The sequence below is a fragment of the Trachemys scripta genome, chromosome 18, assembly GCF_013100865.1.
Source record: "Trachemys scripta elegans isolate TJP31775 chromosome 18, CAS_Tse_1.0, whole genome shotgun sequence".
NCBI lineage: Eukaryota > Metazoa > Chordata > Testudines > Emydidae > Trachemys > Trachemys scripta.
This window is the reverse complement of record NC_048315.1, coordinates 3,770,007-3,796,471: the sequence shown is the minus strand read 5'-3', so window position 1 is coordinate 3,796,471 and position 26,465 is coordinate 3,770,007. Positions and strand designations below refer to the sequence as shown.

Genomic DNA, 26,465 nt, shown 5'->3' with positions numbered 1-26,465 from the left:
GTATGTAGAAAATTATCTGAGATGAAAGGGGCGGTTTTCACGGGCACAAAGGGGAGGTAAGTGACCATCTCCCAGTGACGTCCAATAGAAGCTGGGAGGGTGGGTGCCAATTTTCACCGGGGCCCCAAGTGATTTAGAAGCACGAATCCAATCGAAATGCAATAGCATGGGTGCCTCTAAATCACTTAGGCTTTAAAACATAATTCCATTCTGTGTGGCTAATTGGCCTTTAAAAAGCTGCCCTTAAAACTCTATGGCCCCAGTCCTATAATTGAATCTGTGCAGCTGGACCCATGTGCTCCTTATTTCAAAGGGACTCGGCATGAAAATAAGGGTTTGCCTGCTTGAATCCAACTGCAGCGTGGGGTCTTAAATGAAGCTACAAGTACGCGGACGTGATATTTGACATTTTCCATTAATTTTCAACTTTTCTCTCAGGTGAAACATGGAGAGAAAGATGAATGTTTATTTATGATTCTTTCCAGACACACATACGTTTAGTTTGCCACGTCGTTACAAAAATAAAACTGGTAACTGAAGGCAGGTGAAGAAATGTAAACAATCCTTTATGTTGAAGTCATAATGATCCGGAGTCAGCTACTGACAGAACTTTTTGCTAAACAAGGAAGTGTAAGATCCATTACCAAAAACTTGTTGGTAAGAGAAAGACAGGCCCAGTGTGGAACTGATATCCAGATATGTGTGTGCATCTGCTGTTATCACAGGGTTTTAATATGACTGTGGTAAAAACGCTGCATGGCCTGAATGCTACACCTAAGTTCTTTAAGTGGGTGACATTAACAGTGTTCCATAGTTATTAGAAAACTCACTCACTTGTGATTTTTCCCGGGAAATCTTCCCCCTGCTGTCAGTAACAAGGAACTTCATCTACCAAAGTACATAAAGCCTCACAGGTTGTTGGGGCCTGATCCTGCCAGCACTTTACATGTATGTGTAACACTACTTACAGGAGTAGTGCCACGTAAATTAATGGAACTACTCACATGAGTAAAATGACATGTGGGGTTATAGGATCGGACGCTTCAGACTGTCAATGTACTATTAATATTACTTTAAAAGAGCCCAAGTGTTTAGAAAATCTATTATCCGCCACATACAAGGCACTACTTGGATAAAACAATCCATTATAATTATGCTCTATTTATATCTATAATGCCAAAGCTCTGCAACTAAAGGTTGAAGGTCGCGGCCCCAAATGTCAGGACCAACGAAGCCTTACTCAGCATGGCACTAGTCTCCTTGATTCATGCGTGTAGTCCCACTGAAGTTAGGCTTGCAGGACAGGGCCCTCAATGTTACCTAGACACTGGCTGGGCAAGGCCCTATGTTCAGTACCACAAGTGATATGTGAAACCCGCACACAGGCAAATTTAACATTAGCCTTTGTTAAAGAACTGACTATAGCCTTGCTTAGTCCAGATCACTCTGACCTGCTATCCCATTTCCCCCACTGGCCCTACGCCCTCACAAACTGTCCCATCTTGCCCTGACTTTTCCTTTAGCCAACCAGAGCTAAGTGCAGCTTCCTCCAACTCCACCAGAGTTACCCTGAGTGCCAGGCACAGGGTGTCACTCCAATGCATGATGCCTCCTTCTTTCTTGGGCTGAGCATGCTGCCTCCCTGGCATCCCCTGCCCACTTGAGAAGCAGGTCAGCCCACGAGGTGCAGAGCACGGGCAAATACCCTGCAGCCTCGGGTAGTCCTCAACTCTCCTGGGCAATACAGCAAAGACTGTTTTTTGTTTAGAAAGCACATGGACACAATAAGAGCCCTGAAAAGTGATCCCTGGGGGGCCGGCAAACCTGAGGTTAATTTTTCAGATCTGCTGTTTTCCAGAAATTCCAGGCTAAATAAGGAAACAACATGGTACCTTAGAGCATCCAAGGCACTTCATTAATTAAACCCTCTGCAATTATTGCTAACGAAGAACAGGGCAAAGCAGCAGAAGCCAGCAAGTCTTTTCCACATAGCAGGAGATGCCACTGGGTGGAGCATCAGGTAGGAAAAGCCGGGATTCACAAGGTCAAATCACAACACGATTGACTCTGGCTTTATCCTTCTGCGGAAGGGACTGTAGCGTGGACCGTGGGACGGTGTTTTGGAGGAGATTCTGTGAAGACATTAAAGACCCCACGGCCCTTTCAATTAGAGAAGGGCTTCGCCTTTCTGTCCTTGGCCAAAATTTCACCTGCCCTCCCTAGCACGCACATTGGTTGATATCCTCCACTCCAGAGGTGGGGATGCCTATGTATCTATAGGGTCTGATCCTACAAGTTGATGGTAGTGAAGCCCCCATCAGAGGCAGGCGAAGTTGGGTGCACACAGCAGGCTTGCTTCATAGGTGCTGGAACTAGGGGGGCTGCCCCATCAACTGGCTTGAAGTGGTTTCCATTATACACAGGGTTTACAATTTGGTTCAATGGCTCTCAGTACCCCAGCATGCAAAGTGCTTTGGGCTGGCACCTGCAGAGCCATTCCTGCTAGAGGCGGATTGGACTGCGCGTGCTGCCTAAGGGCAGGCAGGGAAACTAGAAAACGCACTGGCACATGCCCACCGCCATGGGCTCGTCAGCAAGGCAAAGCTGGGCATGCCTGGGGCACAGGGCGATGGCCAGAAGATGGTGTGCCTGGGTCTGGGGGCACAGCAGAGTCCGATGTATTGGGAAGGGGAAGAGGGCGCGGCGGGGCCGGCTGAGAGGGTGGCGGCCCTGTGGGGGTGTGGGCTGCAGATGGGCCAGCACAAGGCAAAGTGCAGCCCTGGCACAGAACTTCCTGCCCTTGCAAAGAGACTGGCACGTGCCCTCCTGTGGCTCTGCGCCTCCTCCCCAGGGGCGCTCGGGTAGGAGGGGAACCCCACAGTTCAAAGGTCGGGTGGGGGGGGACCCCACAGTTCAAATTCGGGGCTCCTCCCTGGATATGCGGCTTCCCCCCCCCACCCCTTCCCGATAAGGAGGCCGGGCAGGGCTGCTGGGTTTTGCACGGGCCCCGGGTGGCTTCCCTGTCCTGGCGCGCTCCTGCTTCCCAGCCTGGCACCACGCCCTGCGGCTGACCTGAAAACGCCCAGGCGGGCGGCAGGGAAAGCCCCATGGGGTGGGCCAGGGAGGGAGGCAGCCGCCCCGTGACTAACCCCCCTCCCTTCCCTCTGCAGCCCGCCCCACCCCGGCCTCCCCAGCGGCGCGCCTGCGGCGGGGAGAGCTGGCGCTGCGCCTTTGCGCACGGGCGCATCTCCCCGCGGGAGGGCTGGGGGTGGCAGCCCGGGAGCGCTGGGAGCCGGGGGGCTCCAGCCCCTTCTCCCACCGCCACGTGACGGGGCTGGGCCCGAGGAGACGCCCACCGCGGTGGGTGAGAGGGAGGGGAGGAAGGGGACCGGGACACCTGCCCGTGGCAGCAGCCGGCAGAGCAGCCGCGCTCCCTCCCGGCCGCTCCCACCTCTCCGGAGCCCCGCTGCGCCCGCCGGGGCTGGATGTGCCGCGGGAGCCGGGCGCGGAGGCGGCCTTGGGTGTCACGAGCGGCTCCGGCCTCAGCAGCAGCTCCACGTGGGCGGCCCCGTCGCAGTCAGGATCCCAGCTGACAGCGGCTGGGGAGGGGGGTGAGGAACTGCACCGGAGCGGCCGCCGCCTCTTCCCATGGACCTGTCCGGGTGCCAGCCCTCGCCGCCGCTTGGATGCTGATGTGAGGCAGCCCAGGGGGGTGTCCTGAGCTCCCTCGCTGCCTCCCCCCCCCCACCCCAGCCCCCCCAGATGCATTCGCTGCTGGATCGCAAGAAGAAAGCAGGCGGCTGCGTGGATGCTGGGCTGGAGCTGCCGGCTGCAGGTTCCCTTCCCCAGCCTCAGAGGATGTTCAGCTGCGTGGGCTGCTTCTGGGTCCTCCTATCCTCCTGCCTGGTGGCCGTCTGCAGCTTCAGCTTCCTCTCGCCTGCCTGGATCGTGAAGGAGCATCACCTCCAAGCCCACGGCGGGGTCAGCTTCGGCTTGCTGTGGCACTGCTCCGAGACGCTGGAGCAGATGTACAGCTGCTACACCTTCGGGGGCCTGGGCAAGTTCCACGAGATCCCCTCCAGCGCCTGGCAGGTGAGGGGCTGCGGGATCCCGGCGGCTGGGCTGGGGGGAACCGGCTGGGCTGCCTGAGCCCCAGGCAGGCTGCCCCCTGGGCTTCTCTCCCTCCAAACGGTGGCTGTGCTGATGGCTTGGGATGCTCCTTCCCTCCTCCCCCACGTTGGTTGTCTGACAGGAGCAGCCCTGCACCCTGGGGGTATAACCTGGCTGGGCAGTGCGGCAGAGGGGGTTTAGGTGCAGCCCTGCACCCTGGGGGTATAGCCCAGGTAGGCAGTGTAGCAGAGGGGGGTTAGGCGCAGCATTGCACCCTGGGGATACAGCCCTGCTGATGCAAACAGGGGACAGAGGAGCTGAAGTTTGCAAATGGTGGGCTGGGCTGTGGATCCGAATCTGATTTCGAACTCCAAAGGCTCTGAGATCCCCGCAGTGGAAATCAGGAATGGCGCTGTGGAAGCCAGGGGAGCCATGCTGGTGTAGGACAGGTGTAAGCGCGGTCAGGATTGGCTCCAAGCCTCGTCAGCCCAGGGAGCGCTCCAGGGGCAGGATTAGCACGTGCTGATAATGTTAGTCGAACGTCAGGATCCAGCGCACTGGAGTGTGGAGCCCATTAGCTGGGCTGCACAAAACATCTCAATCCAATTAGGGCGGCCGGAGGTTCCAGTATTAGCACCTGCTTCCCCATAAGCATCTATTTTAGGAGCAGCTGGGAGGGGCAGGCTCAGGGGCACTGGACCTACATACAGAGCCCTGTGTGAGTCTCCAGTCTGAAGGCAGCTGCCTCCTCCAAGGTGATGGCATGGCCCCTGGGAGCAGTGGGGGGCGAGGCAGATTACTGCCAGCTCTCCAGAAGGCTTTAATCTGGTTTGCTCTGAAAACGTGGGCAATTATCTGGTTCGTGCTGCTTGCCCGGAGCGGAGCGAATGAAGGTGCACATCTCTTTGCAAGGACTTTAGGATTAAACTTCTGAGTCCTCCCTCCCCTACATTCACTGGGGTGAACCCTGCTGGTACCCGTGTATCAAGGGGTATAAGAGATAGACAATGTGCAGGCAAATGTCGACCTACTAATGGGGGAGAAAATGGGGGAAAGAAATGGAACAGGTTTTGCATATTTGAAACTTTTGTTCTTACCACGGTACCTGTGCAGGAGAGACGGCAGGTGGTACCAGTACCTCTTATGTCTTACCAACTAGGGCTGTGTAAAACTGTCTTTTGCATGCGTCGACTTCAGTGGGAGCTGTCAATGCACAGCACCTCTGAAAATCAATCCACGTACTGGGAAGTTAATAGCTCTTTGCTCATTCTGCCCTGGCTGGTGCTACCCCCTGCTGTTGCCAGACAAAAGTTACCTGGACTGGTGGCTCTTTGTTTTACTTGAGTTCAGGACAGCCTCTCTCAGCGTTCTGGCTGGTGGGGCTGGGATTATTCTGCTGTCTTTGTGTGACAGGAGCTTTCTGCACTAGATGCAGAATAAAGCAGCGTTTCAGCACGAAAGCGATGATTTTTCCCCTCCCCTTCATTCTTAATCTTGTTTCCTTTCCTTTTATTCCCTGCTAGTAACGGTGGAGGCTCTGACTATAATTTCCCTACAGGTTTCCAAACATATGAGCTTTGAACTGGGCAACATTGCTCTGTCGCTGGAATCCCACACAAGGGATGAATCAGGGGAAGGTCATGCCTTGTGCCTGACACAATGGGGCATTTAGTGGTTGAATTTCTCAGGCTGTCATGGACTCGAACTGTATCACTTTAAGGAAGCAAGTTCCATAGGCTATTGTGTGTTTAAACCGTCAGTGGTCTCTAAGATTGTCATTAATAACAAGTACACAATTTGTATATCACGGAGGAGAGCAGGCTAACTATAATGCTTCCTGTTTGTGCAGAAAAGGATTAAAAAAAAAAAAAGAGTCATTCGGTTTTTAAAACTTGGCCTTTATACAGATGTTTACAAATGGTGTTCAGATAAACACCTCCAGGTAATAACATAACTTTAAAGATAAGAATGAAGCACAATAAGTAATTCATTCCAACAAGATTCCACTACCCAGAGCTTCAGGGCTGTAATATCCTTTTAAGAAATACAGAAAAGAACTGAATACAAAGGCTCAGAGCTTCTTGAATGGATCTTGGCTCCAAACAAACAGTATTCAGGTATGAGGGGGAGACAGTGTACACCAGGTCTTGGTCACATTTCAGTCTCCTTTATTAACCCCTCTGGAATATTTAATTAAGAACAACCTACAAACAACGCAGTTTGCTTCAGTGGAATGGGAAGAAAATGCCCTTCTGACTGCTTCCCGCTATGACACAGATGCCTTTTGTACTGGGTGTACAAGCAGGTAGAAGGGAGTTAGTCCCTGGGATCTTCACTGAGAAGCCGCGTTGCTTTGGCTTCCTGTACGATCCATCGTAGGAGTGGCCCCGGGCTTTATAAACCCACAAAGAACTGGGAGAAGCGCAGCGCTGCCAAACCCAAACATGAGTCAGGGTTTAACAAACTCATTGTTTGGCTTGAAATCAGGAGATTTCATTTTTTTAAATAACCAATGTGGGGTTGTTTTTATTTGCCTTCTGTTTTCTGAGCCTTCAGAGTTCACTCCGGTCACGTTCTCAAGCTTTTCTCTGAATCTTGAGAGCTAGAAACTTTTCTTTTTGAATGAAGGCTGAGCTTCTCACTTCCAGTTGACTCCAGGAACTGGAGCGTTAAAGAAAAAACATAAAATACCTCGAGAGTCTCAATAAAATCACGAGCATTGGACAGCCTGGCCAATTGGGGAAGGATAGTTCAGTGGTTAGAGCACTGGCTTAATCTGTGAGAGACTTGTGTTCCATTTCCTGCTCTGCCACATACTTCCTTTGTGACCATGGGCAAGTCACTTAGCCTCTCTGTGCCTTATATGCACATTGGGGCTAATAATGCTTCCTACCTCACAGGGGCGTTGTGAGGATAAATACATTAAAGGCTGTGATTTGCTTTGAGGTCTACTGATGAAAAGCATCATATAAGAAATAGGCTTTATTAGTCTGGTAATGGTTGGCTGTGAAGCACTGTGTTTTGCAAGCACTTGCTCTTCTGCCTACATGAACTGTTCCTCCCCCTTGCCCAGATGGCAGTTACCGCATTTCAAATGTCTTCCCGTTCAAATGTGCTGATTTTGTGAAGGGGCGGGGGGAGCGTTCAGCTCTGCAAATGATCGTTAATGCGAGTTGTGTGTTTGCACTTGGGGGATTATGTTAATCATCCTACAAATGATGCTTTGAATCATGTCTAGAGGTTAATTACCATGCCTTTCTTCTCTTAAGAGGGCCTTTTTGCCTGCTTAGAATTGCTGGCTTTTTTTGCCTTCTCTATAATTACTTTTGCAGCTTTGCAATATCTAGGGTTCCTTTAGTTTAACTCTATCACCCCTTAGGAAGTACGGCCTTCCCACCCTGCTCGGGGTCACTCGTGCAGCTCTAAGGTGCACATGTCCTAAGCGGAAGGAGCAGGATGATTTCCTGGGCATGCACAGGGTAGAGACATAAGAAGGGCGAAGGGAAAAAGTCTTGCGGGGGATAAAATTGCTTGGGTATGACACGTTCTAAGCTTGCTACAAAAACGGGCCTTAGAACACACAGACCCACGAAATGGTTTCCTCAGAAAGGTGGCTGTTGTCTCTCTCTCCATCTCTGCCCTGACATGCAGACGGTTGTTGCCGGGATGATGTAGGCTGCAGACACAGAGTTCTCTTGCACTGGCATGTCAGGAACGCATGACCTGCTGCGGAAGGCTGGTACATCTGTGCGAACAACGCTCCATAAAAACTGGGACCCAGTCCCCTCAGCAGAATTCTGGCGTTCGTCAAGGAAGGAAAGATGACAGCACGTTGTTGCCCAGATTTAAGGCTCCGCAGTCAATGAACCAGTTTACGAGCGGGATCCTTATTAGAGCTATTCTTGTAAATAAGGGTCACTCGTGTCAAGGTCTTGGTCAGTCAATTCTGTACAGTAATTTGGTGACTGGGAGCCTTAAATCTAGGCAGTACTGTCAGCATCTCAGAATTAAAGAGAATTCCTCCTGCTCCTCAGGGACACAGGAACTCACTATGAGTTCATGCTACTTATTTCGGGCTCTGAGGAAGGCAAACGTAGTTCTGTATCTTGAGCTAGTTTGTTTATAAATTTTTTTTAAATGGAAACGTCAGTCTGGTATGTCTCTTCTGTCAAGTGTTGCAGTTTGGAAGCGAATGCTCTTTGATCTCAAACGTCTATCTCCCCCCCCAGTAGTCTCCAATTATTTTCAGGCTTAGCAAAGCATGTCCTTTAAAACAACATAATAGTTGATCAGCCCCTGATATTCAGTCTGGAAACACTTTGACCATTTGCCTCTGAAGAATCTACAAGAGGATGAACACTCTGTTAGCACAGAGCTCAAAATAGGGAATTCAGATTAGGAATGGAGGATTTGCCTGACCCAGTGACACCACTGGTCTGATCAAGTCTGAGATCTTGTCTCTAGCAGGATTCAGCGCTCAGGCTTCGGAGGAAGTCAAAGCAAACCTCGTAATGCACCTAGCTAGTTGATCAGACACCACGATGATGGGCATGGTATGAAAACTAGACAGACAGACAGCACTGGAGGAGAAGGTGGGGGGCAAAATTCCTTCTTGGACCCTTTTAGGGTTGACCTGGAGCTAATCAACTCTAGTTGTGTAGCTTCTCCTGGTTGTACCTCTGGCACTTGACTCCCTTTGTGATCTTAGCAGGTCACTTTGGGGCAGGGTTTTAAAAGTATTTAGGTGCTTAAAGCTGCAGATAGGTGCTCCGTGGGATTTTCAAAGTACCCAACTGCCTAACTCCCATTGAAAATCCCAGTAGGTGCCCATACTTGGGTTGTCAGGGACAGGGACTGTCTTCTTGTTCTGGGTTTTATACAGCGCCTGGCACAACAGGGTCCTGGCCCATGATTGGGGCCCCAAGGTGTTAACACAACACAAATAACAATAAGAACCTGACCCCCTGCACTTGTGCAGAGGCCCGATGACTTACAGGGCGCCCACACGGAGCAGCTTGCAGGATCGGGACTTCGTTTGGCATTATCAACAAACGAATAGGTTTAGTCCTCAATACAAGAACCCTCCCAAGAGAGCAGGTTCTTCCGGCTGCTGCTATCAGTTACTTTGATTCCTAATTATGCTTGCACAGCTTTGGCAGGAGACTGGAGGGGCGTGTCAGCATTTCTGAAACCAGTGTCTTCCTCTCTAGGCATATTACCTAGCTATGGATTTTATGCTGTTTCATTAGGCATCCAGAGTTCTGTGACTTCTGTTCATTGAGTGGAAGATATCCCTGATAATGGGAACACAGAACTGCTGTATTGGATCCAGGTCCGAACTGAGCAAAGTACATAAGCCTGTGTTGAGCTAGGAGCCCGTGAGCAGTCCCAGTGAAGTCAACGGGGGGTTACCTAGTCCTGTATCCTGTCTCCAATAGCAGCCAGTCCTGGATGACTGAAAGGACGGTGTAAAACCACCATCCCGGACCATTCTGCGATACCAGGCCTATAGGGGAATGTTTTTTCCTACAGCTAGGTACTGAGTGGTTGGTTTGTCCTGTTTAAACTTCTATCCTGCCTAATGCAACTGCTGATTATACTCTTATTATTCATTATACCTTTTGTTAATTGTATTAAGCTCTTTGCCTCAGTAATATCTTGTGGCTGTGAGTTCCACAGATGGCTTATTTCCGTCCATCCATGCGGTAAGAGCTTAAGGAACATTGAAGGTTTGGGTCAAGAGCATGGTGTTCATCTGGGTTACTCCTTACAGTCATTTCATTAATCAGCCGACAATAACTAAGGTTCAGTTTGTGTCAAAGGTTGTGAAGAAAAGTTGGAAACATTAATCTGCCATTTACTTCATCAGTCAGTTTGAGTTAGAGCAACTCTGCCAGGAATTATACTATACTCTGTTCAGGTTCTTGGACAACACCCGCCGTCACCAAGGTATTGGGGCTCCTCCCAGTGGTGCATCAAGTGATATGACTCTCCTGCTTCAGGTGCGGTTCCTTCCCCATGTCTCTCAGCAAGGAGCAAAATTGTATAAGGCTGTTGCTTTTGTTTTGCGATGTGCTCTTTATTTTATCCATGAAGTCAAGGCTGGAGAAGTGGGCCTTCCATTTGGATTGGACCCTGTGGCATGCTATAGAAAACTTAACAGAGCTAAAACTAACTGCAGAGAGGAAGCATGGGCTTGTGACTTAGGGCAGGTCTTCACTACAGGAGGGGGTCAATTTAAGATACGCAAATTCAGCTACGCAAATAGCGTAGCTGAATTCGACCTATTGGAGCCGACTTACCCCACTGTGAGGACGGCGGCAAAATCGACCTCCGCGGCTCCCCGTCGACGGCGCTTACTCCCACCTCCGCTGGTGGAGTAAGAGCGTCGATTTGGGGATCGATTGTCGCGTCCTGACGAGACGCGATAATTCGATCCCCGAGAGATCGATTTCTACCCGCCGATTCAGGCAGGTAGTGTAGACCTAGCCTAAGACAATGAACTGGGAGTCCAGACCACAGCTTCAATTCCCAGCTTTGCCACAGACTCTGTATGTGACCTTGGGCAAGTCACAAACTCTGGGCTTCATTACTCCGTCTGTAAAATGGGGCTAGTAGCACCTCCCGGGGGTGTGGTGGATGAATTGTTTGTGAGCTGGTTGGATGCTCGGGGGATGAGCTGTAGAAACATCGAAGTGGATAGAAACTCCAGATTGGCCCATGTCAGGATTATTTTTGATAACTTCAGTTCAATGTGGAATGGAAACCTTTGTTTCAACGTGAAGTTGAGAGGTCAAGCTCTGGCTACATCCATCAGCGGGTGATGCTTTTACTTTGGAAAAGGTCCACAGTGAATGGAGAATGTTCAACTTTTATACCCGAAGTCATCAGGGCAAAATAAACAAATGGTGAGTTGTTAAAGATGACACTTGAGGAACAGCTATCCTGAGGAGATAGGTCAAGATTTTGCTGGTTACGTGTTGTCACACATTCTGTGGCAGCTCACAGGAGAGGACAGTGTGAGATTTGCTGAACATCCTGGATGACATTTCAGGGGCATGTGATTCCACTGTCTATACCTCTAGGCCTGCGGACTGTATTGAGATGCTTGCAGGAGGCAAAGAAGGCAGTTGGCCGCAGTCACCTTCCATTCTATCCCCTCTCTGATGAGTCTTTGTTCTAAGGAGCAAGACAGGAGTGTTTCTGTAAGCTGTGGTGAGTGCTCCGCGCCTAGAATGATTAGCCCAGCTCTGCCACTAATACAAGGAAAGGCCTCATCTCAAGCAAAGATAATCACAGCCTGCTGGTGAAAAGGTCTGAGCTGGTACCCAATGACAGTGCACTGCATGCTGTCTAATTAAAATTTCATTAAGTCGCTTTGCGTCTCTTGAGGGAGGTCACAGGCCCACCATTGATGTGCTAATGTCTTCGTTTTCCCCCTTCTTTCTCTTCCACCGTCATCCATCATCCTCTTAGATAAAACAGCACCATTAGTAACTGCTGTCCTCTGTCCCCAGACACCATGGGCCTGGAAAAAAGCAGCCGTAACTGATCATCTGTATTATCTGTCTCTTACTTATTCCCTAATAAAAATGCATTTTGTTGTTGTTGCTTGAATTGGCTTTGGCATTAACCTCTCTCTCATTTGTGCTGAATAACTTGATGAGCTCGAAAGCAGGGGAGTTATTCCAGTGCAGGGATTGTACAAGGTGTAACTTTGTTTAAAGAGAAGTTTAACTCACTGCGTAAGCAGCTAGTCATCAAACCCGTCCGTCGCTCTGGAGTTACGTGGGAAATATAGCTTTCTGAGAGGAATCCCTCTCTTGATGCGCTGACTGTGCTGGGAGACTTGAAAATACATGTGCTATTGTGAATGTGTGAAACGCTCCCATGGGCGTGAGGGGGGCTTTGTAAGAACCGTCTCTGAAAGAATAGCACGTGCTTCACTCTGAAGCTGCTGCTCACCCAAGAGCAACAGGTTCCCCTGGCTCGACAGGGAAATGGAGTTGGATTATTTTTCAAAGCCAAGACTTTCAAAAGCGCCTAGCAATTTTGCATGTCCAGAGTGAGACCCTTTAAAGAGGCCTAATTTTCAGAGGGTCAGTGCAGGGCACAAGTTTGGTCTCAAGAGGTCTCAAGTTTGGGCATCCAAAAATCTTTAGTCACTTTTTTGAAAATCTCAGCCCATGTCCATTGAAATTTGGACTAAGAACTAATGGGGAGTGAGGGTTTATGAAAACTTTGAGAGTATCTAAAAGATCCACCCTACCTGGAGCTAACAGTATGTATCAACCATGTTCAAGCCCTCCCTGTGTCTATTGCCTTGCTCTGGAACAGTCACTGAGGAACGGGTGACTTGTCTCCTGGAGCAAACCTCACCTTTAATGTGGCACCCACAGAGCACACCTGCAGGGAGCGAATGACTTGACTGAGAGCTGTGGGTGGTTGGCATCTCTAGATTGGGCCCTTAACCCATCATAAAAGAAATCAGGAATGGAGCATTCTTCTGCCTTCTGACATTGCTCGTTACAGTGTGTGCATCATCCTCTAGCGTAGTGCATGAGCAGGCACAGGATGAAATGGTGCCTCCCTCCTACCTCCCCCCCCCCCAGCACTGATCTTCTGGGGAGAAATGGATTTGCTTATGCCGTAAACTCATGGCCAGGGTTTTGTTCGCCAAAGACAGAGGGAAGAGTCAAGTCAGGGGCTCCCTCCAGGGTCTTATCAAACTTCCCTCCCCACCTGCAACTGCTGTTGTTGCAGCATGTAAATATGAACCAGTCCTGTCCCTCTCTGGGGAGCACGTCCTGACGGGGAGGTGTAGGATTTTCCTTCATTAAAAGGGAATGGTTTGACCAGTCTAGAGCAGCTCTTGCCAGTTGCCATGACGTTTGGATAATATCGGTCGCTTCCTGAGCACTGATTGAAGGCGACTAGCAGACAGTTGCTTTTCAGTTCAGCTGTTTGGGGGGCAGGGAGGGGAAAAGTAAAACGGGAAGAAGAAACCTCCCAGATGACTCCAAAGGGAAGGAAATTGCCTCAGGAGTGTCAGGATTCCAGAGGGAAGGAGGAAGAGACAGGACAGTATGAGCTTCTCTTCCTCCACGTGATGCTAATGCTGGCCAGATGGCGGATGTTTGGTGCTGAGACTGGGGCGGGGGAGATATAAATAAGCTATTAGGTTTATCCACCCACCACCATACACACAGCTTCTCCCTCTGCAAAAAAACATCTGGCAGGAGAAGGAAGCATCTGGTATTGCAGTAATCCCAGCCCAGATCCTGACTCTGACTGCATCACAGTGGCCGAAGCAGCTGAGCTGTTCTCCAATGGGCTGCATGTCCCCCTTCCAGAGCGCCTTCTGCTGGATTCAGTTCTGTTTGCTTGGATAGCGCTTGCCCATGAGCTCTTCTTTTATATGCCACGTGTCACCCCAAAATCTTCCCCGGCATTTGCTGGAGTATTAACTGTGCGGCGAGGCCGACCACACCCTGAAAGCGACAGAGGTTCTGCCTGATTGCCACCAGGACCTGCCTCTAAGGGTGAGAAGGACCTCAGTCACCACAGCCCTTTCTGCTCTTGGCCTCTGTGCCGGAGCTGCCAACCCGTGGCAGTGATTAGTGCCAATTGCAGGGCTGGTTTTAGTGATACACCAAGCAGCTGGGGCACTGCAGGGACTTTAGGATCCTCAGATGGCTTGGAACCAGCAGGCTAGCGGTAAAGGGGTCTATATCCCATCTTAGAGCCCCCCCGGTCCCAGTACAGTGCCGTGGGTCAGTGTACCAGCATTTCAGCACACAATGGAATCCATCTATTGGCTGGGATTTCAAAATCCAGTGCTGTCATTTGCGCTTTTATCTCTGGGCCGTAATTCACACAAATATTTGAGGAGGAGCAGGTGACTGATTTTTAAAAGGACTTCTGGTCCCCCCTCCCTCTTCCCTGTGAAGCAGTCGTGTGCACCCCTGACATGGCTACAAGGTGCCTGAGTCACATTATATGCCTGTATCCCCGTCCCGCATGTGAGGAGCAGGAAGAGGGGTTGAGGAGGGGAGAGGTTGCTTGGGGCGGGCGGGGGTGTGTGTTTCTGCAGCAGAGATGGAGATAATGTGGGACGTTGTCCACTGCTTTTCAAAGCCAACCTGGCCTCATTAGCAAACAAAACCCTCAGCCAGGATAAATCCCTCAGGGGGCCATCAGCTGAGCTGACGTTGAATAATTAAATGGAGTTTTCCTCTTTACCAGAAGGAATATGTTACATGGCCTGTTAACTAGGGCAGCTGGGACAGCAACAAGAGGGGTTTGTAATTCTTGGTATTGACAGCTCAGACGAAGCACGTGAGGAAAATGAGTGTGACTGAGACAGGCCAGGGGTGGGAGGATGGGTCCAGGTGCATTGGGGTTACCCAGGGGAGGAGGGAGTGTGGTGTGACATGGGTACATGAGAATTGTCCAGGTGGAAGGGGGGTGCAGCACTTGGGTTACTCCGGCTGGGGAAGGCAGCTACAGGTGTAGCCAGGTTGCCTAGGTTGGGGATAGGGCAGCGATTCTCAAACTTCATTGCGCCCTGACCCCCTTCTGACAACAAACATTACTACACGACCACAGGAGTGGGGACCGAAGCCTGAGTTCCGCTGCCCCGGGCCAGGGGGCCAAAGCCAAACCCCAAGGGCTTCTGCCCTGAGGAGAGGGGGTTGTAACCTGAGCCCCGCCGCCCAGGGCTGAAGCCGAAACCTGAGCCCTGCCATCCAGAGCTGAAGCCCCTGGGCTTCGGCCCCGGGCAGTGGGGCTCAAGGTTTGGCTTCGGCCCTGGGCCCCAGCAAGACTAACACCAACCCTGGCGACCCCATCGCGATCCACAGTTTGAGAACCACTGGGATAGGGAAATGCAGCAGTGTCCGGGCTGGCGGAGCTGAGATGCCTCTTGGCCTTGCAAACATACGGTGTTGGTGGTTAATCAGGTGACTGTTTCAAGAGTTGGATGTTGGGAGGAAATGAGTCCTACCATGCCTTGAATGGACCTCGAGTCCAGCCCCCTGCACGAAGGCAAGGCTAAGTATTATCTAGACCATCCCTGACACACCAGCGTGCCGCTATCGAGAGTAATTTGTTCCAGTGCTTAACTGCCCTGACAATTAGAAGCTTTTCCTAATGTCTAACCTAAATCTCCCTTGAAATTTAAGCCCATGACTTCTTGTCCTGTCCTCCATGGTTAAGGAGAACAATTTATCACCCTCCTCTTTATAATAATTGTATATGTACTTGAAGACTGTTACCACGTCCCCCCTCAGTCTTCTCTTCTCTAGATTAAACAAACCCAGTTTTTTCTGTTTTTCCTTGTAGGGCATGTTTTCTAGACCCTTACTCATTTTTGTTGCTGTCCTCCGGACTTTCTCCAGTTTGTCCACATCTTTCCTGAAGTGTGGTGCCCAGAACTGGACACAATATTTCAGTTGAAGCCTTATCAGTGCTGAGTAGGGTGGAAGAATGACTTCTTGTGTCTTGTTTACAACACTCTGCTAATACATCCCAGAATGTTTGCTTTTTTTCTGCAACAGTGTTATATTGTTGACTCTCATTTAGTCTGTGATTCACTATAGCCTCCTTCAGATCGTTTTCGGCAGTACTCCTTCCTAGCTGATTAGAAGCCCAGAGAGATTAAGTGATTTGCTCAGCATCACACAGGAAGTCTGTTGAATAGCTTGGAATTGAACCCAGGTGTCCTGAATCCCATTCTGGAGCCTTAACCCCAAGATCATCCTGCCGCAAGATCATGGCCCCTAGTTACCAGGGTGGCTGGGGATTCCACCTCCACAGAACCTTGGCAAATAAATACACAGGGGGTGACGTCTGTGGTCCAGACCAGAGTACAGGAAGAGATAGCGACTTTTGAGATTGTTTCCACAACAAAGTAAAGCCTTTTTTTTGATGCTGTGACTATTTTCCTTCTATGCAAACCATGATGACAGTCACAGGCTGCGAAGGTGCTGCTTGTTAATTTGACTTCCCAGGGAAATCAGTGTATTTCTCCCCCCCCCCCCACTCCCCCCCAAAAAAAAAACCTCACGAGAGGCTGCTCTGGCAGGTTGCTGTGGCTGGCATATTGGAGGAGGCCAGGGGGGCGGAGCCTGCACGTTTTGGCACCTATGTCCCTTTACCTGGAGTGATTCTCCACCCAGAACGGGGTGGGGGTGGGGAGGTGATGCTCTCTGCACCTGGCCAGAATGCAGGTTCTCGTTACCACTGCCTTTATAGCTTAGCCATGCGCCCACGGGTGGGGCTGTCCTGCGCTGGGGCAGCGGAAAGCCCATAGCACATTGCCCTGGTATTCTGATCCCTCCGTCGCCCCACTGAGATGCACCGAGCTGATCGTTTCTCGCCCTCTTTGCTTACAACAGCGCGGATACTTTTGCAGCAGAAAGGATAGATTTCAATCAGGAGACGCAAGGCCGGTGAGGTCATATCTTTTACTGGGCCAACTTCTGTTGTCTGCAGCAGTGTTGTAGCCATGTCAGTTCCGAGATATTAGAGAGACAAGGCGGGTGAGATCATCTCTTTTACTGGACCAATTTCTAATCAAGGCGATTTCAATCACCAGCTCGAAAGCCTTGATGTAAACCGTCAGTTCTAATCAGCTTTTCCATTTGTACTTCAAGTATTTTCTAACGGAAGGTGCATCCTCACTGGTTGATATAACCATTGTTTCCATGGTGGGCGGAGTCATAACTGTTCAGAATTTGAGAATTGAGCCAATCACAGCTCAGGTAGGGAGACGTTATAAAATAGGAGACCCCCCAGGTGGGCTCAGTGGATGATCCTGATGCAGCACATGCTGGTGTCTCCTGGAGTCAGAGACTGGGTCCCAACACCTGTGACGACTTAGCCAATCTCTTGCCCATGGTAGCCCAGCTCCTCGGTCCCTCACAGGATCAAGCCCTTACTAAATTACATGACCTATTGTGCCATATTTATAAAGCTTGACCTCAAAAGTTAGATGTTTTCCCCCGATTCTCTCTTTATATAGGAAAACAGCCTTTAACTCAAAGTTTTTGATAGAGGCTCATGGATTCAGCATATTTATTTTTTATTTAAATGTTTTAAGAGATTATAATAAGCTTTGGCCTTAACATATATTTTGTATTAAACTCAGATTTCATTTTAAACAGGTTTATTTAAAGTTTTTCAAAAAGAAAAACGTATTATAATTTAAATAACAAAACACAAAAATACGATTATTTTGATTCGGTCCAAAATAATCATCCATTTTTATCCACCCTGCTATGAAGCCTTTAATTTCAACATTCAGTTAGCACCCATTCCACCCCTGGCTGCTGGGAATGATGATTATTCTCTCTCTGTCAGGTGTCTGGCAATGAGCCCAGCATCTAAAGCCACACTAACGAGATTGGCCTCAGCAGGACCTAGATGTTAACATCTGGATTCTTTTCCTGGCATCAGTTCTTGGCCTGGCCTCTTTGGCTGCTAGGTGTTTGCAGTGGGTGAAGGCTTCTCTTAGGGTTCATTTTTTCTGCACATTCATTTTTGACAACACAGGGTCTTGGTGAGTGATGGGAGACCTGAAGGAGGTTAAACAAGAAGCTCCTTTGCTCAGTTTCATTCCCAAGGCTTAATCCTCATTTTTAGGGCTCGAAGTGTAGGGGTAGTTTTCAGAACAGTTCTTCGTTGTCATGCAGTTTCTGCCCTGACTTTTCCTGCTGCGCATGCCAAAGGGGAGTCCTGCTTCCTCAGTCTACTTCTGCAGTTGGAACAATGTCTGGGTAACATTTGGGTGCTGCACCTCCAAAACCTTTGAGAGACCCTCCTTTCCCCCCCACCTTCATCACTGATTCTGGTAGGCAGTTTTCTGACTCGAGGTCCTGAATGATCTTCACACCCAGAGCCCGCAGTGTGTGTTCCTCGCCAGCGGATGTATGGCGGCTGGACAAAGAGACAGCCAGTTGTACCCCTGGTGAAGCAGGTGTATCGCTTCACAGCCATGTGGTCTCAGAGCAGAGCTCTGCATGCCCAGCGTCTCCCCTTTCAGGCCGCCCCCCTCTCCCGCCACGACCCCTAACTTGCAGAGCCAATGGCTCAGCGTTTACTCGGCTGCTGTCCACTCCCAGCAGGCTTGTTCCTCGTGTAGAGATGGGGCCTTGCCTGTTTCCTCTGCTCCAAACAGGAATCTCTCTTCGCCAGCCAAGGGCTGCTCAGAACGCTGCTGCAAGGACCTCATCCGAAACCCTTGGGTCCCCCGTCAGCACTTCCTCCTATGGCTGATTTATTTTTTAATAAGGTTAGCGGTAGGCAAAGCCTTAGTAACATCGATTTAAAAATCAACTCTAATTGATGGCACCAAGGCATGGCAGACAGATGATTAGAGGAACGTGGCTGGAAGCCTCCTGGGTTGTGTCCATTTCTCCTGAGTCAGGGAAAATAAAACCTTTTGTATGAAGACTCTAGGGCACCCCATAGATGTCGGCTCTATCCCCAAGATTTGGGAGGCAGAGAATTGGGAAATGACGCAGCAGGGCCATAATTCACAGGGCGCCCGTGGCCTGTCTCCAGTAGCGAGGGCGTCCTGACCAGTGAGAACTTGGGGAAGGTTAACTTACCTCACTGCTAAGCATCCTAATGAATGAACTACTTTCTGCAGGGGAGCACAGCGCAGATGAGACAACGCAGCCAGCTGCAGCAAGCACCCATAAATCCCAGAGCCGGTGATTGCAGCCAGATTGGTGTATAGTCCTGGGAGCATAAACCTCTTCCTGGCTGGGAAAGTTCTCAGAGAATTCTTGGGATTCAACCTGGGGAGGATTTCTGGGGAAAGGGAGGTCCCATAATAAGTTTGTCACCTCTGTGGAACCTGATGTCAGAGACCTTGGGTGTCAAACCCCAATCCACAGGACTCTTCCAACCCCACCTAGTGAGCCGTTAACAGGTGTCAGAGCGCTCTGTGTCTGCCCCTTCCTGGCTCCTAGACAGCCTGCAGACATAACGCCACAGTGCACATGGCTGCTCATTGCTGGTCCAGAGGGCTGGGCTGCCCTTTCTCATGTTCGTGAGCTGGTGCCTAGAAGTAGCGCGCTACCCACAGGGCCCCATATGCCTCCCTGGAATTGCTAAGTGGGGCTGCTCCACAGTTCAGAAGCAGATGCCCCACATGGTCCTTCCCCCCCATTACTTGGCATCTATTCAGATGTCTAATGTTCCAAGCAGCAAATTTATTTGTGTTTGGAGAATGATCTCCAGTCTCCCGCGGGAGATTCCGCTGCACTCTCCAGCACTTAGGGCCCAATTCTGAGCACCTGCAGTTCCTTTCGACTTGACTGGGAATCTGACTAAGGACAAATTTGACTCATCAGCTCGTGTCTCTGGTTTTGATTAGGCTCAGACTTTGTGTCACCGAGATCTGTGCTGCCACTTGGCCAGGAGTCAGATGGCTGCACCTGCCCTGTATTGTTCTTAGAGCTGGCTGACAATTTTCCAACAGAACGTTTTCTCCATCAGAAAATGACATTTTGTTGTGGGGGGGGAGAACAATGGAAAAGGCGTTTTGCTAAGGCTGAAAGATTCTGTTTCGACATTTTCAGAGCAGAACATTTCAGGGTTTGTTTTAGACATTTCTTTTGAAATGAAACATTTTGATCCAGAATTAATTTTTTTTTTTTTTTTTTGGAAATTTTGTTTTGTTGGAAACCTAGAAATTCTTTGTTTTCTCTCTGATTCAGAATGAAACAAGTTTTGAAATCGCAGAATTTCCCGCAAAATGGAAATTCCGGTTCCTGCACACCTCTAATTGTTATAATTAATGCACATGAGCCTAATCTCTGTATCTTCTTTGGTAGCTGCATAGAGATAAAGATCTGCTGCAATCAGTCAGCTCACCTGATGGTTGCAAGGGCGGGACAGCTAGGGGGCTACATCCTAAAACAGCTATCGGTCACATTTTGGAGACGCTTCAAAGCTAGCTGCATCTCAAGGAGAAAGAAGGGTCCTAGTCGGTGTATCTTTCAAGGGGGGGGTAACAGCTGTTTGACTTGGAGGTGCCTGACAAAGGCAAAAGTGTAACTCTGTCCCACTGCTGAAATTAAACAAATGTTGAATTTTTTTTTTTGTTCTGCTGGTTTTTAAAAGAAACAATTTTCATGGAAAATGTCAGTTTTAAAATTGTTTTGTTTGGGGAGGGGGGTTCTTCCCTTCCCTGGTTTTCCTTTTTCCATTTTGACACTGGAAAGGGAGGAGACTAAAAAAGAAAGAAAGAAAGAAGCAACCCTGAACAATTTGTTTCCAAGATGATTTAAAAAAAAGAAGAAAAGAAAATTTTTGCAAAAAGTGAGAAATTTTTTCACAAAAACAAAATTTTTGTGAAATATTTTTGACCATCTCTGCTTTGCAGTGTCCATCTGACCATCTGTCCTCAGAGTAGACCAAGGCTCCGCAGATGTCTTCTGGCTCAGTAGAGGGGCAGAGAAAAGATAGCTGCTCTGGAAATACTAGTATCTCTGTGACCTTCACTCTTTTTTTCTTTATTACCCCCTGGCTTTATTTGGTAATGAATTAAGTTTTGCATGCTCCGATTACCCCCTGGCTCGCTGGGATTCTGATTAGTTTACTGACAGTGACATGGTGTCAACTCCAACCTTTATCAATAACAGTACCCTGTCAAGTGTGATCACATCTTAGGGAAGTAGCGCATGTCTCTTACTAAAGAAAGAACAGCAAACCAGTAGTGAAGGGGCTGGTTCAGCCAGTGCACAGAGAAGAAAGGTACTGGGGGGATGGGAGGGGAGGGGGAGATTTGCACTGGGTTAAGGGAAGCCTCTGAAATGTGTATCTGTAACCCTTCTGCCAGGCGAAGCCAGCAGCAACCAGGGCCGGGTTCAATATCTAGGGGTTCCTTTCCATCGATACAACACAGAACCGGCTTGAGCCCCCACCCAGTAACCTGGGAAAATTACACACCAGCCCTGGGCACTTCTGAGAGGCAATACTTCCTCTCTCGCAAGCACAGAGTCTGAGTGTAGAAAAGAAACATAATAAAAGGAGGGAAGCAACTTGGCATTAATTTGGGAAAACACCGCAAACCGGGCTCATAAACATAAGCCATGAGTAAAAGACCCACCCCCAAGTAAGTTGGGCAGTGTCCTTTCCCCCTCAGGTTCTTAAGTCCAGCAACCCAAAAGTCCCCTTAGCGTGCCCATCCCTTCTGTGCACCCCATTCACAGCTGCTGTCCTTGGTCAGGGCAGACCCAGAGTTCAGCGGTGCATCTTCAGAGTTCACCTCCCACCCTGGGTGGAGAGAGGGGGTAAAGAGGCACCTTACTCGCTTTGCTGCTCGAGGACTCACTTGTCGCCCCTCTCTGTGGGGCTCTGCTCTTTCCCTCTCTGCCAGCCGCCCTGTTGGCTGCACGCCGCACCTCTCCACCAGCCTCCCTCCTGGTCAAATGCTGCACCTCTTCGCCTCACCAACCACTCATTCGCCAGCTGTCAGTCACCTTCTGCTGCCACTAGCCTCTCTGCTGTGACTTCTGCACATCAGTCTCTTAGCAATTTTCAGCTCTTTGCAGACTGGGCAGAAACAGAGCCCCATCTCAAGTGATTTCGGCTCTCAATGATTTTTAGCTCTTAGCAGAAACATAGTCCTCCCACAACTGATTTTTAGCTCTGACTGAGCATTAATCTCCTTCCTTGGAGGTTTTTAAGGTCAGGCTTGACAAAGCCCTGGCTGGGATGATTTAGTTGGGGATTGGTCCTGCTTTGAGCAGGGGGTTGGACTAGATACCTCCTGAGGTCCCTTCCAACCCTGATATTCTATGATTAAAATAACAAAGAGGCTCCTAATGAAGCCCATTTAGTTCTTTCTTTAAACAGTGGGGAAGAACAGGTTAAAACAGTCTAGGAAGGACCCTTGGTGAGTATGTGCAGTCTCCTAGGTGGGACATCTGTCCCCACTTCTCTTACTTTCACAGGGCTCTGGCATTCGAGCTCCTGGCTTAACGAGGTCCTTTCAGCGGAAGGTGACCCCACTCATTTGGGACAGGTTAAGCACAGTCCTGCTTCCCTGTATTCCTATAATAATTACAACAATCTGGTAACAGCATTTCACTACCCCTGTATTCAGCACTAAAGTGATTTGTACCCAATACCAGCCAAAACTGATTACTTTGACACCGCTCTATGTGCTGAATATCTAAGCAGAGCAGGAGCAAACTGTATTTACATAAACACACCCAGAGTCTCTCCCCCTCCCAGCTAGCTGTCAAGGAAGCATTCATTCAGACCCTATTTACATATCAACAAATTTTTGCTTATATAAAACCCTGCATTTGAATGTGCAGATTGAGTACGTATATACCCAGCTTCCCGACTTGCATGTGCAAATGTGGTGGTGATGGTGGTGGGGTGTTTGCACATGGAAAAGTTTCCGCACACAAAAATTTCAGGCACAAATCTAGAGATTGAGCTGAAGTGCCTCTGAAAACTTAGCATTATGTTTTAGCTCTGCATGGATCACATCATACAGCCCAAGGGAGGGATATTTTAATATGAACATTTGAAAAGAGACTATTTCAACTTTTGTTTTTCTGTGGCAAGGAAACAATCAGGAAGTTTTCCCAGTTTGCTTTGGCAAGTCATCTATTGTCAGCTCCCAAACCTGTGAGCTCCTAAGCAGATGTGTAACTGTATGTTTCCATTGGGACTACTTATGAGTGAAAAGTTATGCCTGTGCTTAATTGTTTGCAGGATTGGGGTCATGCTCTGTGATTTGCATTGCAGGAGGTACTGTGACCTAGTGGGTAGAGCACGGGGGTGTGGCTCGTTTCCTATCCCACACAGCCATGTAATTATGCAATTGCAAAGTATTATTAATATGAGTAAATAGGATAATGGTAATACTAGCTGGGAGATTTGTGTGCCCTGATTCCGGTCTTCCAGGATAGCCTGAAATTGCAATCCTTTCCACAGTGAAAATTCCAGTAGCTGCCATTGTAGGATAATTCCGTTGGTGCCTGGGTTCTACTGGAGGATCAATAAGCAGATCAATGGACCTGTTGCTTTGCTCCAAAACCTACTTGCCAGTTGGAATCTGAAGGAACCAATTTACAGCTGTGCTGTCCAGCCGGTATTCAGACAAATTTAAATCATAATAAAGTTTTGAGTTCTTTTTATTTACCTTCTGGTTTTGGAGCCACATTGTTTAGCTTTTCTTTGCTATCACAAGGTTTGGAAACTAATTAAAAAAGAAACTTGAGAACCGTATATAATCACATGACTCCAGGAGCTGGAGATTTAAGGAAACACCAAATATAGAGAGCATGTGGGTGAACTGAGGCAAGTTATTTCACCATTCTTTGTCTCTGTTGAGCAGGTAGGGCTTGTTAGCCATGGCAGGCAGACCGCCTAGGAAAAGCAAAACTCCACTTTCAAAGCAGGAACATCAGGCCTGGCCAGCCAGTTTGTAAAAACTGTGCCAAACACAGTGCTGTATGGGTCTGTACTGCTGGGACAAGGCAAACATGAGGCAGGCAAGCAGTCCAGCTAGATATCATGATAAATTCGTGAGAGCTGCCACCACTGACTAGGGGATTAGCACTCTGACCTATTACAGTTCTCATTTTCTCTGGTGTCTCTTCATTTCAGGCCATTGAGAGAACTGAGTTTCTTGTCAGGCTTCAGTAGGGGGGCTGGGGAATATCCTATCACGTCTGCTTCAGTCAGACCCTGAAAAAGCAACAAACAAAGCAAAAAGCCAAAGGTCTCCTGGAAGGGAAGGGCTGGGTTTGAGTCAGTCTATCATTTCCTCCAGTTAACTATAGAACAGAGAGCTGGGAATCTGCCATTAGGTTGGGGCAGGATGAAAATACCTTCCCGCTATAGTAAAGTCGAGGTTAGAACTGCCTAGCTGGTACTTGCATTCTCTGGAGTTGCTGGCAAAAAATAAAGGAGGCCTGGGTTGGAGTTCTGTATTGTGACTTAAATTCAGCATTTAAACTTCCATGGTCCTTCACTGGGTAGCCCCACCCTACCTGCTGATTAGACTAGTTAATGATCCTGTTGATTCCTGCGTTCGCTCTGCCAATGATGTCAGCCTAGAGCATCCACTTCTCCCTCAAACACCCCCACGCTCTCCCTTGCTGTTTCCCTAGGCATGGGAAAACAATTCCCTATCAACGCTGGAAAAGCTGCCACCTTTCCAAGCCCTCCTTCAAACCTTCCTCTACAGTACAAGCCACTCCCACTTGGCATTGGTTAGGCAAGCTGGTGTACCAGGACTTCTGTTAATTGCTGTTCATTTTATTGTCCCATCATCCTCCCGCCCTGTTTGTTCATTTTGTCCACCTAGTGTGCTGTACTTGGCACTGGTGAGGCCTCAGCGTGGGACCCATACTTTAAGAAAAATAGGAACACCTTGGAGAGGGTCCAGAAGACAGCAACAAAAATGAGAAAAGGTTTAAAAAAACCTGACCTGTGAGAAAAGGTTGAAAGAACTGGGCATGTTTAGACTTGAGAAAAGAAGATTAGGGGGGACCTGATAACAGTCTTCCAATTCTCGGTAAAGGCTGTTCTACAGAGGGCAGTGATCAATTGTTCTCCAGAGGGAAGCATTTTCCTGAGTAGCTTCACAGTTGCTTCAATGGGCATTCTCTCTGCAGGATTGGGGTGTGAAAGACTAAGCGTCTCTTTATCTCCAAGTAGCCAGACACCTTTCCAATTGCTTGGGCCTAATTATCTCTTCTTTCCTTTCTCTCTCTCCTCTTTTGCACTTTGATAACCCAGTGCTGTATGCCAGTGGACAGGTTAATGGATTTCTTTTTTAAAGTTAGGAGTATTAAGTATTTTTCCCCCGGGGATGAATATTTTATAAATGATTTTTAATTTTTTGGGGGGGGTATTTTACCTGAAGTGGAGTCTGCAGTAGATTTATTGTTTAATGACTGGAGCGGTTGCAGCCTGCATGTCAGACCCCAAAGGTAATCAAATAATTGATATAGGATTGTTGTTAATCAGAATTTATTATGCTACATAAAAGCATATTTACAGCTCCACAGAGGGACTATTAATTTGTTTGGGGATAAACAATTAATCTCCCCGGGAGCGGGCACAGAAAATACGACCTGTTTTTATGTCTTTTAACAGTGGCAGACAAATAACTCAACTAGCTTCTGAGGGCAGGATTTCAGAGATCAATAGTGAGCAGGAGAGGGGAAGGGCTGCTCTCGGGAGCGTCGCTGCGTCTTTCACCTGCTGTATCATAAACAAGCAGGAGGTGAAGATGCTGGCACAGCCCTCTCCCTTAGCATGGCGGAGAAGGAGACATGGTTGCATTGGAGGAGTCATGGATCTGATTTCGAAGGGAGTGGTTGTATAAACATGGGACAGTGTTTGGCCTTAATCTGCAGCTGCCCTGATACTCCGATGAGGGGTCCATTTAAATCCCAGCAATGACTGAACAGTGCGGCTGAGGAAGGCAGAGTTAAACTGCAGGAGAAAAGGCCAGTGGAAAGGCACTGGACTGGGAATTGGGGCACCTGCTTGCTGTCCCCAGCTCTGCCACTGACCTGCTGTGTGACCTTGGTCTAGTCACTTCTCTGTGGGCATCTCTTTTCCTACTCATCCTTTGTCTGCCGTGTTCATTTAGGCTGTAAGCTGTTTGGGGCGGGGACTATCTCTCTTCAGTGATACATACAGTGCCCTGCACAGTGGCGGGGTACTGCCATTCATCTGCTTCGAGGCACTATTTTAATGCAAATTTTTTAAAATAAGGAAAAATTGACAGAGAGGGGTGTCGAAAGGGCCCTCAGGATTCCAGGCAGGACCCATCAAAGTGATTTTTTGTTTTTTATTTAGGTGCCTATCTTTAGGGCACCTAGCGCTGAAGATTTTGGCCAGCATGCTCCAAAGAGCCGCCTAGAGTCAGAAAGGCGACTTTGACTGTGACCTTGTGGGGTCCCCTGTTTGTTCTTCTCTGTTGAGCCGGTTTCAAATGGTCTCCGTTGATAGAAGTCTGAAGACTATTTTTCAAGCTGCCTGTCTGCCCCTGACTTCCGCTGTCCTGCAGCTGGATCCTTGCTGACTCTCGGAATGATGCGGGAGGCAGAACAGAAGCTGGCTCAGTGCCCCAAAGCGGCCTGGGCTCCTGCAGGGCTATTGAAAGCAAAGAAATCTGTTTGTGTCAGTAAAATGAGCCGATGTGACAGGAATTCATGCTGGGAGCAGATCTGTTGGGTTGCCAGGTGCCATTTCTACATAGTCATTTTTCTGATGGTAGCTACACTTTATCATGTGATTAATGGCCCTTTTCCTGAAATTCACTGAGCTGGATTTTCACAAACAGCCTTGATAGATCACGTTTG

The 26,465-nt window shown here is 48.9% G+C and overlaps 1 protein-coding gene across 1 annotated transcript in view; it reads left to right on the top strand.

Moving 5' to 3' along the window:
• Positions 1 to 3,082: 3,082 nt before the first annotated feature.
• The window catches only part of LOC117867341 (transmembrane protein 211-like), a 159,915-nt gene continuing 136,532 nt past the window's right edge, over positions 3,083 to 26,465 (top strand). Inside the window, exon 1 of the mRNA XM_034752247.1 lies at positions 3,083 to 4,092. Within this exon, the coding sequence (XP_034608138.1) occupies positions 3,763 to 4,092 (330 nt within the window). The 5' untranslated portion in view covers positions 3,083 to 3,762. The remainder of the gene's footprint in view (positions 4,093 to 26,465) is intronic.